Below are 15,998 nucleotides of genomic sequence, written 5' to 3'. Positions count from 1 at the left end.
GTCAGCAGCAAAGTAGCAAGCTTTGGCCCTTGCAGGAAAAGAGACTGCATTTTATTTTATTTTGTTATTTATTTGGTTGGGGTTTCATAAATGAAGCTCTTTTGTGTGTATGTTTCAAGAAAGCACTTTTTTTTTCAGATCATTACAATTCCTCAGCAGTTCCTCAGAAACAAGTTCGTCCCTATGCTGCACACTTCATTTTCTGCACTAAGTACTGCCCCTCAGCAGTAGCAATTACCATTTCAAAAGGAAATAAAGTAGCACAAATGCATTTTACAACTCTCGAAATTTCATAATAGAAAACAGCTAAGGAGTGATTTGCAATGTAGTGGTTAATTGTAAATCATTGCCAATATGCTCTCCACACGCTGAGTTTTGTAGGCTTGCCATGTGGCAGGTAATTTTAACAGACCATTTCCAATTACAGAACTTTAATTCCTCCAACTTGAGCACTTTTCTTTTGTACCTTCTCCACCAGCAACACACTGCCAGCTTCCAAGGCCCAGCACACACAGGGTGGATACCAAAGCTCTGCACAGAATATCGCTGTTCATGCATTTTCATGGAACAGTCAATACACAACACCTGAACTGGAGCCTCATCTGGGCAGACACAAGCTACTGCTTTTGTTCATACCTACACTCTACTCGTTGCCAAATATTTCCTCTGCTGAGTTTGGTCAAAGCCTTTCTGACTTAGCATAGCCTTTGATTTGTTACCCAGACATTCACAAAAAATTTCCAGTGACTCTCTGTCTTCAGATGAAGTGTTTTGAACATTCAAACTCAGCAGTGATTTCATATCATATCATCTCTATGCAAAAACCACAAAAGTGCATTACAACACTTTGGTAAAGAAATAGATTCTGTTGTACTCTAAGCTTCATCACTTCAGCATCTTCATACTCATCATTTGAAGAACTCAATAGTCACCATTGCTAGAGTGGAAAATGTAATGGGACTGATTAAAATAGCTGTCCGAAAGAAACTCAACAATACTTTCATTATTGTGTGTTTTATAACATCCACTATAAATGAATTTATAAACAATCAACTACAGGGCATAGAATTTCTCCAGTCTTGATGTATGAGTTTTTCTGAAACTAAGTTAGAAAAAGTAAATGCAGTACTTTGGAGTGTTGCTATTTGCATAATATAGCTAATTATCAAGCACAATAAACATCATCCTAGGGGAAAGGTCCACTGGCAACTTAATTCATTATCTTCTATCATTGTGTATCATGTTAAAATGACAAGCATCTTATGCTGCATAAGTCAACACAATTTTAATTAATATATCCAAACCTGATAACCAGCAGATACAAGCATATCTGCTGGTTTTGTCCGTGTTGAGTCCTCCTCAATTTTTGTACGTAGGTGCCTCTTCAAAGCGTTTTCCAAGTTTGCTTAGAAATGTAACAGAAATACTGTTTTTAATGAAAGCATTAATTCTATGAGAAGCTCAAAATGAGTTTAATAACCACCACAGTTGCCACTGAAATATACAATTCAGGAAACAGTGGAAAGGTAATTATGGTTGTGATAGTAAATTAACTTGTTTGCTACATACTGTGCTGAATGCATCCTTCTGAGAACTAAGACTCATCCACCCACATACTGGCACTCGAGCCAGCCCACAGGCTCTCAGCAGGATCAGGACTCCAAAACCCAGGGCAGGGCATTGTGGGGACCTCCACAGGCTTTCAGAGCAGTTTGCAGCTGAGGAGGCAGCAGTGGGGGAGCAGCCCCCCAGCATCAGCAGCCAGATGTGCTGGCCAGGGCTGCACTGGGAAGAGCAGGGAGGAGCAGGATGATCCCATTGCTGCACCCGGGCACCCACTACCTCCTTTGCCTCTGTGCCCCAAACACACAGTAATCTAATTTACTAAATTAAATATGAAATCAATCTTTCATTAACTTGAACTGCCTTAGTCTGCTAGAACATTCATTCATTATACAGGTACTGTAGAGAGCCACAGCAGGGGCTTTATTCCTTAGGTGTACAATTCCTGTCTGGCTGAAAGGAATGGCATTCAGGGATAATCAGCACCTCGTAAGAGCCATCGACAACTCAAATCACTCTAATCTTATATTCCTGAGACGATTTCAGGCTTGCTGAAGCATTGAAAGGGATAGTACAGTTCTACACAATATTTCCACACGATCCCATGATCATATTCTAGAAATCAAACACTGCTTAATTTTAGGATTTTAATTCCACAATTAACTGTTAGAGTCTGTTTTGTGAGCATAGAAGAGAGTTGATACCAGAGCCCACCACCTGAACCCAGCAGAAGAGTTACCATCTGAGCCCATCTGAGCAAAACCAGGAATTTGTCTTCAAGAATCATTCATTATCATGATAAATCATTTGCAAAACAAAAAATGCACAGGTGCTCCCTCCCTCTTTGGCCTTCAGCCGCAGCATTTATTTAGCCCAGGGTACAGGAGGAATTCACACTCCTGTTTGTCTGTGCAGCCATTACTTTACACCCGTCCTTTTCCTTCCAAATTAGGTTATGTGGAAGCTTTGCCAAAGCTTCTGTTTTCAAAAATGCCAGTCAACATATCATCTTCAACATCAAAATCAACAGTGAAATGTTCCAGTAATAACTGGAAAGCAAGAATAATTTACTTCAGCTGTGGATTTGATTTTACCAGAAGTAATCAGTGGTACAATATAAAGTAAATGCTAAGACTTCAATATGTAACGAAGCGTTTTGCACAAAATCCAAGCTGGTTTAATCTTTGTCTTTTGAAAGTGCTTTTAATCATGAATTGGAAGGTATAATATACCTTTTAGTATCAATTTCTGCATACAGGCCCAAGCAAGCAGGACAGCATCCTCTTTAATGTGACCACTTTTTCAGAGTAGACATTAACTGAAGCTTTTTCATGCACAGTTGCTTTTGTATAAACTGATTGACACCTTTGGGGGTCGTCTTTCCACTGACTCATAATTTTGCTCACTCTTGAAAAAAGCCTTCTGCACACCTAGTATTCTCTAGTTAAAGCTGAAAATTCAACTCATCATATTTACACAATTAAAAAAAAAATCCATTCTGCGTTGTTTTTAATTGCAAATCCTACTCAAGGGACCAATTCTCCTGCTTAGGAGGCAGCCCTGTGCCTTCTACTAGAGAACCAACTGCAGTCAATTATGGTAATGAAATGTCAATAAATATAAAAATTTAATACAGCCTGTTCCTGGTGAGTGGCAGATGAGGACTTGCCTCCCAGACAAATTTGCTGGTGCTGCAAATATTAAATGCACCTGAAAGAGTAGCAGGTTGCCTGAGAGCTCTCCAGTAGAGGGATGGTGGGAGATCCAGGCATCTACTGGGTTTTTCCATTATGGCATAATCGCTGCACTAAGGCCACTGATATTCTTGACATTCAGACATTTTAACTTCTTATTATGAAGTGAGTAGCATATTTTCCCCACAAACTGGAACCTCAGTGAGGGATTTTGAGCTTTTTTTTCCCCTCTCAACAGTTACAAAAGGGAAATTAAGTTGTGAAATTTCGTCTTTTGTATGTGACCAGTTTCTCAATATGAAGCAGTTGAATCATGTCACTACATTAAACTGCTCTTTGAGTAAAAAGTATTTGAGGTATGTTACTTTATTTTTTCTTATTATTTCTGTAAGTATATATAGATAAGGAAATATGTATACATGTATGTACAGAAAGAGATAAATAAGAGATGAACTAGAAAGTAGTTTTTGAAAGACAGTTTGGTTGGGATTTCCAAAAATCAGGTCCTGATTTTGTCACAGATTTCTTTGGCCCTGAGTGAGCGATTTAATGTCACTACTTGAAGTTTCCCCTGGTGTAAAAGAGAGCAATAAAACCTACCTCACAGGATACTTAAACATAATCCATTGTCTTAATTGAAACATAAGCACAGCTTTAACTGCTCCAGCTCTACAAAGCGTTGGTATTCTTAACCTCTATACAAAAAGTGTAACTTCATTTTTCTTGTGCAGTTGCCTTCAGTCAGTTTCTTGGGAGCAGTAAGAGTACATATAAAAGAAACGTCTTATTAAAAGTCAGTAATCTATTGATTATATTAAGGTCATTACTAGGAAAGGTTATTTTTTGGATTTTTTTCAGTTGTCTTTCTGTCTTTCCTGGGTGAAATTTTGTCAGGTTAAAAGTATTTTTGGATTTTTCTTTGTTTTACTGCTGTTTATACTTGGAGCAAAATCAATAGTTTTAAAATAAAAAGAAAATAATTTCAAAATACATGTTCCTTGACAGTTTGGGGGTTTTTTGGGGGGGGAAGGGTTAAATAGATTTTAAGGGATCAGAGCTTGGAAAAACAAAATTTTGTGGTATTAGTCTGTTTCCTTTGATGATACCTGTCCACTCCTTATTAACTACTTTATTATGAGAGACCCTCAAGGTAGGATAAGAGCATTGATACCATTAGACAAATCACTAACCCGAAGTGTGCACTTACCGTTGTGCTCAGTCTTAGTTTACAGCCAGCCTTCACTTACATGTGCTCACATGAGGCATGGTCAGCATTTGTTGGTGCTGGAGGCTCCTAACAGAGAAAGGTGTTGGTAATGTTAGAGCACCCAAGCAAGAAAAAGGCATTTTGAAAATGTGTCACTGACTCTTTTATGCCTCAGCCAGTTGGCCACGAGTGGTTCCTCACGGGAGCAAGCAGCGCACCAGGACATTTCCACGGGACAGTGGCACTTGTAGGGGGTATCTGGCACTCTGGTGAACAGTGGGCTGAGCATTTCAGCTGAAGCAGTTGCTCAGGTCCCCCCAGTTCTGATACACCAGTTCCACCGTGCTCCAACCTGCACCAATGCCCAGCCTCACCGTCACAAGCCTTGTCTGGGAGCCAGCTCAGCCCAGCCCCTGCACTTCAGCTTCACATCGTGGCACTCCTGCAGGCTGCAGCACCCTTCTCCACTGCTCCCTGTCCACGACACAGCTCACAGACAGCTCAGCCTGCCCTGAGAACAGATGGGCAGCACGACCAGGGCAGCAGATCACAGCGCAGTCCCTCTTGTTTCTCTTCCCCCAGGGAATCAGCTTCGTGCGCTGCGGTTGCTGCTCGTGACAGTGTGAGTGCAGCTGGCCCGTGCCACACACCTGCCGGCTCCTCCTGCCCCCTTAGCAGGGTAGGACTGGCCAGGACAAGCGTATTCAAATCAATTCCAACAAATAGCAGGATTCTGTGTAGCTAAGGAGATCAGAAGCCACCCACACAATACCTCTGTTTCCTGTGGGAATACACCAACATTTTGGGGCTTGAATAGATGTTTCTGGCCAAGTTATGGACACTGGACCGATTCCCACAAATATCATTGTGTCCCTGTGGACTAATACACTCAGTGTAGGCACGAAGCTCACTTCATCAGCCTTTTTTCACAAGCTCTTACAGATACAATGAGAACAAGAGACACCAAGTGAATAAAACAGCTACAAGTGTCATAAGCAGTTTTCGTGTATAAAGCTTCTACAAAAAGTTAATACAGACAAACCAGCACTCCCAGTGATGTGACATACCATTAAGATATATGGTTTGATATTATTTTCAATAGTGTTAAAATTGGTTTATATATAAAATCACCTTGACTTGATAATATAATTAAATTGAGAATGATTCCTTTATCCAGGAGTATCCCAGTTTTATACGATTGCTTGAAACAATGGTTTGCTTCAAAGTGGTTCTGTGGCATGACAACCAGACAGGAATACAATTCTCTTTTACAGGTGGATTATTCCATAATAGCATCCCAAGCTGGAGCCACCCTCAACAATCTCATGAGCCACGCACAAGAACTCGTAGCAAAGCTTCGTTCCCTGCAGTTTGATCTACGAGAATTTGTATGTCTCAAATTCCTGGTGCTGTTTAGTTTAGGTAGGTACATTCTAATCTTCGTACTTTATGGTGGTGTTGTTTGGGGTTTTTTTAAAACATTGAAATAGATTTCATGAGGTTCACAGTAATCTGAGGATTATTTTTTAATTATCAGTTGCAGGGAAATCATGTATAAGGACTAAAAGTGTGTTTCTACAGAAATGACTCCTAAAACCATGGAATTTAATGGTGTATTACAAACTTTCTTTATTTCTGTATGAGATTACTGAATTTTCCAGAACAAGGATAAAATTCTATTAGATGTTCTAGAGAACGCTGGAAAATACAGATTCCCATGTTCTTCTATGATATTGAATTCAGTTATGTAAATCAGGTGGAGTGGGGATATGATTGAAATTTCCCTCTTTTTCAAAGGCATCTGAGGTGAGTATAAACAATCTCCTTTGCATATGATGGTAGTCACATTGGAACCCATAAAAATCAGGAATGTATCTCAGTTTTTTAAAAAGTGAAAGGAACTCCCAAAGTGCAATTTAATGATAGTAGCTTTATGACAGATCTGGCTAGGAAATAACCTCTAAAGTGAAGATTGTTTTGTGCTAGTGGAGAGGACAGAATGGGAAAGATATCTATGCAAGACAAATTAGTTAAACCAGTGCCCTCCAATAAATCAGTCAAGAAAAATCACTGGTGCCAGGAATAAAAAAAGGTTTAGGGAGATGGATTTCTATTGACTTCATAGGAGGAGATTTTTCTGCCTGTCCTCTGTTTCAGGTTTGCACTTTGTTGACTCAGTAAAGCTGGTCTAAATGAACTTTGCCCAAGTGAATTTTTGTTTACTGGCAGACAGTTGAAAGGAGAGACTTAAAAATATAAATAAGGTTAGACCCAGCCATATCTCTGTAGTAAAAACTCCTGTTTTACTGAAAAGGTGTTTTTGTCTACAGAGTGAACAGGTAAGCCAAGCACAATGGGAGATATGAGCAGCTGGTGACATTAAGGAATACTTTTCTTTCATTTTCAGTTTAGAAAAAAAAAAAACTTCTGTAAAGGAATAAAATTCGAAAAAGAGGTTATTTTAATACAATTGCAAGTAGACTAAAAGGAACAGTTTAGGTCACACTGTAGAACATCAATTACAGTCTTAAATGTGTCCCTCTGTGATGTTATAGAATTTGAACCCGCTTGAGAAAATTTTAGATTAAGCTCTCTTTAAAGGCAGGGAGCAAAAGAGACTAATACTTCAGAGGTACAGGACACAGCACCTGTAGAAAATAAAAAAGAAGTATTTTACAAATTAGAATGAAATGAGAATGATGCTGACAGAATTGGCTGTTATGAAGTATGTCCGTTTTGAATCCTAGGAAGAAATGATGGATTTCCCTGGTAACTGTTAACATTTTGTATTCAGGGCTTCATTGCTTTCCATATCTTAGATTCAGAGAAGCAAAAGCAAACCATCTGTTGCAGAAATTATGTTTTATGAATTAATCTGATATAACAAGAATTCATATTTCCTAATTCCTAATAAGTAGATTTTTTCAGTCATTATACAGTGGCACAGAAATATCTGTAGAACCTGTAGCCTTCTTCTGATAAAATATTTAGAAGAATCATCTCAGTTCAGCAGTATTTTAAATTAGCTGAATAACTGAAGTGCATTTGGAAAATTCTCACATTAAGGTGGCCTTTTTGTTTGATCATTTTCATCAGCTGTTCTAGTATTTCTCATTGATTTAGGAATCATTCTGACACCTTTAGCTCTTCTGATTCTGCCAGGTATGTGCTCAACCTCTGAGGCAGTTGGGCAGGAATACCCCACAGACTTGTACCAAGCCAGGTTAGCCAGTTTTTCTCTATGCTATTATAAAAAGAACCAATTTTGCTGCTAATAGGAATCTTGTAGTCACATCACTTGCATATTAAAGTGATGTAGCTAAGAAAGGTTCAACACCTTTGAAATTGATTAGTTAGAATTAGTTAGAATTGATTAGAATCCCGTTTGCTAATAGTCAGAGCTGCGTGTTACTGGGAAAAGAGTAAAATGTAAAGATGGCACCACTTAACCCACAGGACACAGGCAAATATTTGATGAGAATGATGACAAAAATTAAGTGAAAACCACAGATGCCCTTTCCAGCTAAGTACTAAAGTTTGTGCCCAAAAGAATGAATGAATCATCTAGCTTAAATGAGTAAGATGCTTCACATCCTAAGAGTTAGTCAGATTTTAGAAGACATTGAAATGTCTAACAACGCTGGTAGGCATTCAGCAGGGCTGTCAAAAGGAGCTAAGCATCAAATTCGACATAAATAGTGGGGAGCAATTATCATACCTAAGTATCTAGATGCATTTGACACATATCTACAACTCTTAGGTATTTCAACAGAAAACTGGTCTTGATGCCAAAAAATATCACTTAATCAAAAAAATATTTCAAAAACCTCAGCTGTTTCTTGTTGAAAATCTGACCCTGTAATGTTTAATGGAATAAAAAGTGCTTCAAGACATGCCAGCCTTTTTACATTTCTAAGGATGTTCCCACCAGTGTTAACCAAGCCAATAAAACCTTATACTCTTGTTCTTTAGTACAGTGCTTGACTGAAAAACTAATGTCTAATATAAAGCCTCTCAAAGGCAATATGTACTTAATAATCCACAGAATTAATTTATTGAGAAGAAGCTGTTTGGGGTTTTATAACCATATAGATATAAGGCTGCCTTGCATAGGTGTTTGTTATTCATGGCTGTACCACGTTGTCTGTCTCCTCACAAGACAACAGACTCCTTTAGGGCAAAGAACCAGGTCTCTGCCTATTTTCTTCTATTTCACAAGTTATTTTCTTAGTAAACTAATGGTAAAATAATGTTCAAAACCCAAAGCACTTAGAATAACTTTTTGAAATAGAATTAAATCATATCAGTTTTGCTTGCTAGATTTTAAATGAGAGAGATAATTGTTCGTTATCTATTTGTGACAAGTTCCATAGGGTTTATACAGGAAAACCCTTTTGATTTTTGGCAGCATTAAAGAAGATGCTGTTGAAGCTCAGACAGATGCATGTCTACTGTAGCCTTTGCAGATAGGAGTCACAACTCTTCTGAATCAAGCTGCAGGTACCCACTTCAGTGAGCTCAGCTCCTTTCTGCAGTGGGCCATCCAGTCTGTATGGGCCCATCTGACCAACACTGCCAAGAACATGATGGTACAGTTGACTCAGCAATTATTCAACAAGCCAGAATAGTTTGGTAACCCCTCTCTTAAGTTTGACATCTCTTTGGTTCAGTGCTATAGAGTACTTATATACCTAGAACTACATAACTCTTAAATTCCCTCTCTTAGTTGTAAAAAGCAAATGTCTTTCCAGCTGGGTAGTTCTTACCTCTCTGTACGTGTAAGTCTTTCATGTCCACAGATTTTTGTGCTTCAGTGACTGCCTACCCTCAGTGGTTCCTCATGCCATCTTTTAGTTCAGTCACTGCCAATCTCTGGAGAGGAGCAAGTCCATCACACCTGGAGTACTGTTCTCAGCAGATAACCAAGACAGGGTAATGATAACTCAGCGACTGTAATAACAAAGTTGATGGGAAGTTAGTGGCCAGGCACAAGTTGCAAAACTGGGAGAGACTAAAGAAATCTTTGACAGACTTGAGTGTTAAACCTGCTTTTAAACACTACTCAATGAACTCACGTCCAACACATGGAACCTCCAAAAAACATGCTGAACACCAAATGACAATAAACATCTCCAGCTTTCTGAACTTGACCAAATTGAGGATAAGGTGATTTCTTTACCCTAATTCCAGGGTAATAATACACCTAATTTTTCTATGGCATATAACCAGTATAGCCCACAGTACATATTATCAAAAAGTAGTCCAAAAACTAAATTCAAGTGATTTCTTAGTCGTTAATAACTGCTGATTTGAATCAAAATGCATTACAGATAGAAAAAGCAGATGTGTCAGTTTATCAGCCTCTTTGAATTTTCATTACCACATTTGACAGTAGTTTTAAAACTCCCCTCTTAATTTGCATAAATCAGAATTAGAAATAAAACAAATAAATGAAAACAAAAAACTCATCCCATGTGTGCTGTAGAATTCTCTAATTCAGGGGCTGAAATAGATTCAGGTGCTCCACTAGGCTGAAATTTTGACTTAACTTAAAGGCAAAGAGAATTTCACACTCTTTTTACCAGAGCCCAAATTTGCTTCTTAGCAGAGAATAAAGTTCAGATTAAATTTTCAGTAACAAAATGTGATAAATGACTAAATCTAAATGATGCTTGAAGAACCAAATGAGTGCCTTAAATGGTATATTTTCTGTCATCTTCATTTTACCATCCAGCAGCTGTACAGACTAGTCACTTAACCTGAAATCAGCCTTGGTTTTCTCTTTATCAAAACTTCCCATTTGTCCTGCTAGTTTTTATTATCTGAACTCAGCAAGGATGATTTGTCAAACCTCCCATCAGAGCAGTTTGTAAAGTGAAATGCCAATAGGAAGAAAGTTAGACATCATTTGACCCATGTCCAGGCACTTGTCCAGCTGTGGAGCTAAATGCTAGAGTAGGCAGCAGCTGACTAGTCCTGCTCCCTTATCACTGTCAGGACACAGATAAATGCACTTCATTTAAGAAATGAAGGCTTTATCAATGGACAAATAATTGCAGAGCCACTATTGATCTCATATCTCACTTAACATGAGACAAGAGGGTCCAGTAAAAATAGTAAACATTTAATCGTGGTGGACATCAAACAATGGGCTCTTGCTTATACAAACAAACAAAAAAAAATAACAAAAAAGCTCAGTTTTTAAACAAACCACAACCTTACTTAAGGGTTCAGCAGAAATCTGTCTAAATCTGCAACACTCCATTCTCATTTCTGTGAAAATGAGAGGAATATTAGCAAATTAATCTTTTCTTGCCTTAAGTCTCCCTAAATTGTCAGAGCTGAAATAGGGGGAGGTATCTGAGGTCCTGGGCTCCACTATTTGCACTTCTGGAAATGTGCTGAGGTCTTCATACAGATGAAACAGGCTGAAATGAAACATTTTCAAGGCAGACTCTACCCCACCACTCACAGGACTAGGAGGAGCAAACATGCACCCAAGCAGCAGCAGCACAAAGCCTGCCTGTGCTAAATTTCACCTGGTTCCAGTAACCCACTCAGTGCAGTCACACAACAATGTGTAGCTGAACAAAAAAACCGACTCCAAAACAATATTTTAAATTAGGTATCGCGCTTTTTAATGCACTTTACATAACAACATTGCCCCATTTACTGTTCTGTTAGATTTACAGACTAGCAGAATCTCTGCCTCAGCGAGCTTGCAATCCAAATACCCAGAAAAGATAAGACAAAAACTGCAGCAGCAAACCACGATGAAAGATGAGGTTGTAAATATTTTCACTTTCACAGTTTTTGCTGAGTGTTTAATTTGGGATATCGTGGATGCAGATAGGAAAATAAGAGTATAAGCACCAAATGGAAGTAAGATGACAGGGAAAATTCACTAAATTTTTGTAGTACTTATGGTACTTAGGAGCACAGAAAACAGCAGTAATAGAAGAATTAAATGAAGGAATTAGTGGGGCAGGAGGTTTTATCAGACCAAAAGGTAAACAAGAAACAAGACTGGAAAATTAAACAATAACCAATTCATGCAGGATTATAGATAACTAAGCGTAATAGAGATATAAAGGTATAACCTAGCAAATTTTGCATGTAGATCTTCATTGCAGATAAAGATTAAACAGGTTCTGTGAATTTGAAGTAAAAAGTATTGCATGACTGTCTTCCCTAGCAAGACAATGTAAGCTGGTAATGAAGCATTTATACAGGATGGACTTGTCATCACAAATGTGTCCACTTCTCACACAGTGACAAACAGTTCTTGGGGTTCAATGCAGTCTTCTTTAAACTCTGACTGGTTTGGGAGTTTTTTTGGTAGTTTATAAATTAACAATTATTTTTACACCTGTTTTTATATACATATGTTATTTACAATACAGATGTATAACTGGGCTGTTAGTATGAGGTGGTTTTATTAAATCCATTGGAAGTTTTTTTACATTCATCCAGAAGTGTACCTGTAAAATTGCACCTGGTAAACACCGGTAAATGAGCAGTTGAGGGGTTCTGTACAAGCAGTATTCCAGCAGGGCTTTGAGGCTTCCCCACATTGCACACTCGTTTTATCCAGGCTCTTATCTCAATTTTAATGTCCAACTACAGTAAGCACTGGAGGGTAATACTGGCAAAGAAACACTTCCTAAACTTCATGTAATCATTTGCAATTCAGGAAGGATCGATTAGTATTCAGGAGATGTGACTGCTCAATATTTATACCATAGAGACTTGGCAGAAGCAAATAATGGTACATAAAGCTGATGCTTGTCTTAATTAAATGCAGTATAATAGGTGTTGGAGATATTTTTTAGTGAAGAGAGCAGTTTAGCAATGACCAGATATAACTCATTCTGAAGTTCAGAGTTAAAAACTAATCAATATGTATTTATAACAAGGGAGGAACTAAATATCATTTATTAGTAGAGGACAGCTGACTAAATAGTAAAATCATGATTTATTTAAGTACTTTTTCCACATACTAATTTCTGACAAAAAAAATTGCTCCTTGGATTCTTGATTCCCCCCACACACACACACACACTAACAGTATTTCAAATAGACTTTTTGAAATTACCATCTCACCTGCAGAATGCCTGGGAATGAACCAAAGAATGAAGGATGAGACATCTGGCTAGGGTGATCCTTTCACTGGGACAAACTTACTAACTCCTAATTTTATGATAAGGAATCCTTAATGGCAGGTGACATTTTTAAATGCTCCTTTAAAGTATGCAATCTACATATGTGATGACCAACAGGTGTTGATGGGCAGACAGTGCAGGGGTGACAGGCACAGTCCCAGCATACCTACAGCCCAGGCTTGTCTCAGATATCACAGCAAAGTTTTGAAAGGGAATGTGAAGAAGGTGGATAAATAGATCTGTCATATTAAGCATGAGAAGCAGAGAGGAAAAAGTGGGAAAGTGCTTGGTCCAGAAAAGTGGTGGGTGGGAAATGGAGAAGTCAGAGGCAGGAGATGACCTCGTGGTGTTGAATGACTGATGATATGTAAGGCAGGAGCTGCTACAAGCCCTTGAAAGTTAACACAATTTATGTCTGAGGTAGCAGGGAAAAGGAAAGAAGCCAAAAGACAGGGAAGCAGTGAGAGATTGGAAGGGTACTTTGGCAGCACCATTTGCCAGGGCCAAAGGATGAAATGCTGTGGTCACTGAGATGGAATGTGATGAAGCAATTTTTTAAAAATTTAATCAAGTAAACAATGTCTCCTGTGCACATCCCATGGAAGCCAATGGGAACACATCTGCAGGATTAGCTCTGTAAATTAATTTGCCATTAAATATACTAGAATTAGTTTTTAAGGGTGAAGATCACAACCCTTTGGAAGATCTCATCTCTGGGTATAATGGAGGCTCTGCTTTTTGAAATCTGAAGTCAAGATGTTGTCTCTCTAAATTATTAGGATACAGCTCAGGCAAAAGCTACAGACTTTATAACCAACTGTGGAAGGAAACTGATGGCTTGTATTGAGCAGGAGGCTGAAAAAAGGTTAACAGTGATGATCATAGGGATCCTTTCTTGTCAACATGAAAATTTTATAGGCAAGAATTTAAAATGTATCATGAGTTTCCTAATTGCAGTTTTGACAAACATTTCTCCATTTGACAAATTCGAATTTGATAACTTTTAATGTGAACAGTTGTCAGCACTCTTATACAGTCCCTCACTGTTGCATGTTCCACATTCCCTTGGAAACTGTGGTTACATCTCTTACTAGAGATTATGAGGGCAAACAGAACAGTTAAATAACCAAGCTGCTCCTGGAGCATTTAACTCTTCTCTGGATCTCAAGCAAAGCAGCCAGGCTCCTCCACTCTGCCACTAGAAGAGCTATTCCACTTTTAACCCTCTGGGAAAGCAAAGTAAATGAATATGGACAAAACCTCATTTCAGAATAATCTCATGAGGGACATTCCCCTTTCATGGAGGCAGCATTGCCCAACAGAGAAATCAACCCTTTTGTTTCTGACTCCGTTACTTTGAAGTCTCTTGAATGATATCTCAACTACGCAATCTGGGAAAAAGAAACAGGAGTTACCTGTCTTTGTAAAGAGTGGTGAAATCCAGAGTATTAAAGATACTATGTAAAGGCAGATTGAAACAACACTGTTTGAAATATCTAGAGATACCATAACAAGGATACTGTTAACAGGAATCTGATTTAAAATATCTTGAATAGATTTTGAGAAAATTTGATCCTTCATTTTATAAATTACTCAACATGAAAGTCGTTCCTTGCTGTACTTTCATATTAGGGTCTAAAACTTTGCAAAAAAATTTGAAAATTCATCTTTTGAGGGACTATTTTTAGAAGTGAATTTTAGCATTTTAGCACATGCAGGACAAAGTGGATTTTCTTTTGCTCTTTTTTTATTTCTTCACTTTTTTCTGACTTCTTCGTAGAGAAACAAAAGCAAAGACACATTCCTTTCACTTTATCTGTCAAAACCCATAGCAAATCCAAACAATTAAAAATCAGTCCTTAAATTTCTTATGGATGCTAAATCATGATGTGTGGAGTGATGACTTTGATAAACAACACTCTGCTCCTGGGAACGCTTTTTCAGTGAGCTGACAGGTTTTAGGCCAGCCTCCCATGCACGTTCCACACCTGTGCAGGCAGCATTAAAGAAAGTGGGACAGTGTCTATCTTACAGGGATCTAAATTAGTGACATCTCCAATCAGTTATTTTTGTGGAAAAAAAAGCACATAATATAAAAGGAATAAAATACAAATGCTGCGGTTATAAGGTACGGTTCAGAATTAAACCAGTAGATTTTAATCAATAAAACTTGAATCATTCATCTCAGCCCTGGGTGTAGGAGTAGTGAATGATAAAATTCTTGCAGGAATTTCTGAGATAGCCTTCTGTTTTATGGCTGATGGAGTTTTTTGAATAAACTACACTAAATAATAAAGTTAATAATCACTGCTGATTTGTCCTGATTTTATTTCATTAAATGCAATGAATGTTGCAAATTCATCCCTCATATAACTGTTGAGTACAATGGCATTATTGAGGCATGAATTTGATTCAATCTGATCATTACTGGGTTATATTGTCTGCTTGTCTGACAGCTCGCAAGCCATGGAAGTAAGATCTTCAGCAAGTACTTTTTCTTTTCATGTTGTTTTTTTCCAAAATGCATATTTAACAAGGTTTTGAAATAACAATAGGATTAGATGCTTGAGTGAAAATTAGGTCATATATTTGTTAGATACAAATCTCGCAAGTAATTAGAAACATGGGTATCAAGCAATATTTGTATTCTGTACAGTTGCCTTTGTGTGGAGACAGTGGGGATTTCAGAATAACCCAATCAGTGTGCTCTGCACTTTTTCCCTCTCTAATATGTTTGTAGAATATTAGTAAGTACGGCTTTTAAACAGCCCCTGAAAGGGGAGAACAAATTACCTGCATATAACCCACATTTACTGGTGTGTCTACTTTTAGAATACTTTTGCAATTTCTGTCCTGTTTTTTAATATACATTTTAGATATTTAAAGTGCAAGTTTAAATGTATTACATACGTAAGAGAGGAAATGTGTTATTACATAGAATCTTCTTAGCAGCTGATGGCTGAAATGTTTGATATCAGTGACTGCCTTTTGTTAATGAAGTTTCCCAGCATTACGTGGGAATAAATGGCTTTGTATTAAAATACAGATGACTGAATGAATATCCTTAACCTTGGGGCCAGTAATACCAGTAATACTATAGTCTTTAATTTGAACTTGTGCTTAAATGTTTCACTGAATGAAATGCTAAAGGAATATAATGACTAAATTCACTTTGCAGTAGTAACAGACACCTTATTAAATACTTTTAAACCCAGAATACATTGACTAAAAACTGCCTCTCATGTATTTCTAGTTAAAAACACACATTGCAGAGGCTCTTACCTGAAAGTTTATATATGGGTGAGTGGTGGCCATTTACTGGAGATGCACTGTAGACTACACCTAATTCCCCTCTTTCTCTTAACCCTTTGC

The 15,998-nt window shown here is 37.9% G+C and overlaps 1 protein-coding gene across 4 annotated transcripts in view; it reads left to right on the top strand.

Annotated features, from left to right (window-relative positions):
• NR5A2 (nuclear receptor subfamily 5 group A member 2) overlaps positions 1-15,998 on the top strand; it is a 91,330-nt gene that overhangs the window by 55,144 nt on the left and 20,188 nt on the right. For all 4 annotated transcript variants that reach the window (XM_050307106.1, XM_050307104.1, XM_050307105.1 and 1 more), the window contains one exon: positions 5,739-5,886. In XM_050307106.1, the coding sequence (XP_050163063.1) occupies positions 5,739-5,886 (148 nt within the window). The remainder of the gene's footprint in view (positions 1-5,738; positions 5,887-15,998) is intronic.

The sequence above is a fragment of the Myiozetetes cayanensis genome, unplaced genomic scaffold (genome assembly GCF_022539395.1).
Source record: "Myiozetetes cayanensis isolate MyiCay16 unplaced genomic scaffold, myiCay2020 scf12, whole genome shotgun sequence".
Classification (NCBI taxonomy): domain Eukaryota; kingdom Metazoa; phylum Chordata; class Aves; order Passeriformes; family Tyrannidae; genus Myiozetetes; species Myiozetetes cayanensis.
The sequence above is the reverse complement of the archived record's forward strand: the minus strand, read 5'-3'. Positions and strand labels throughout refer to the sequence as shown.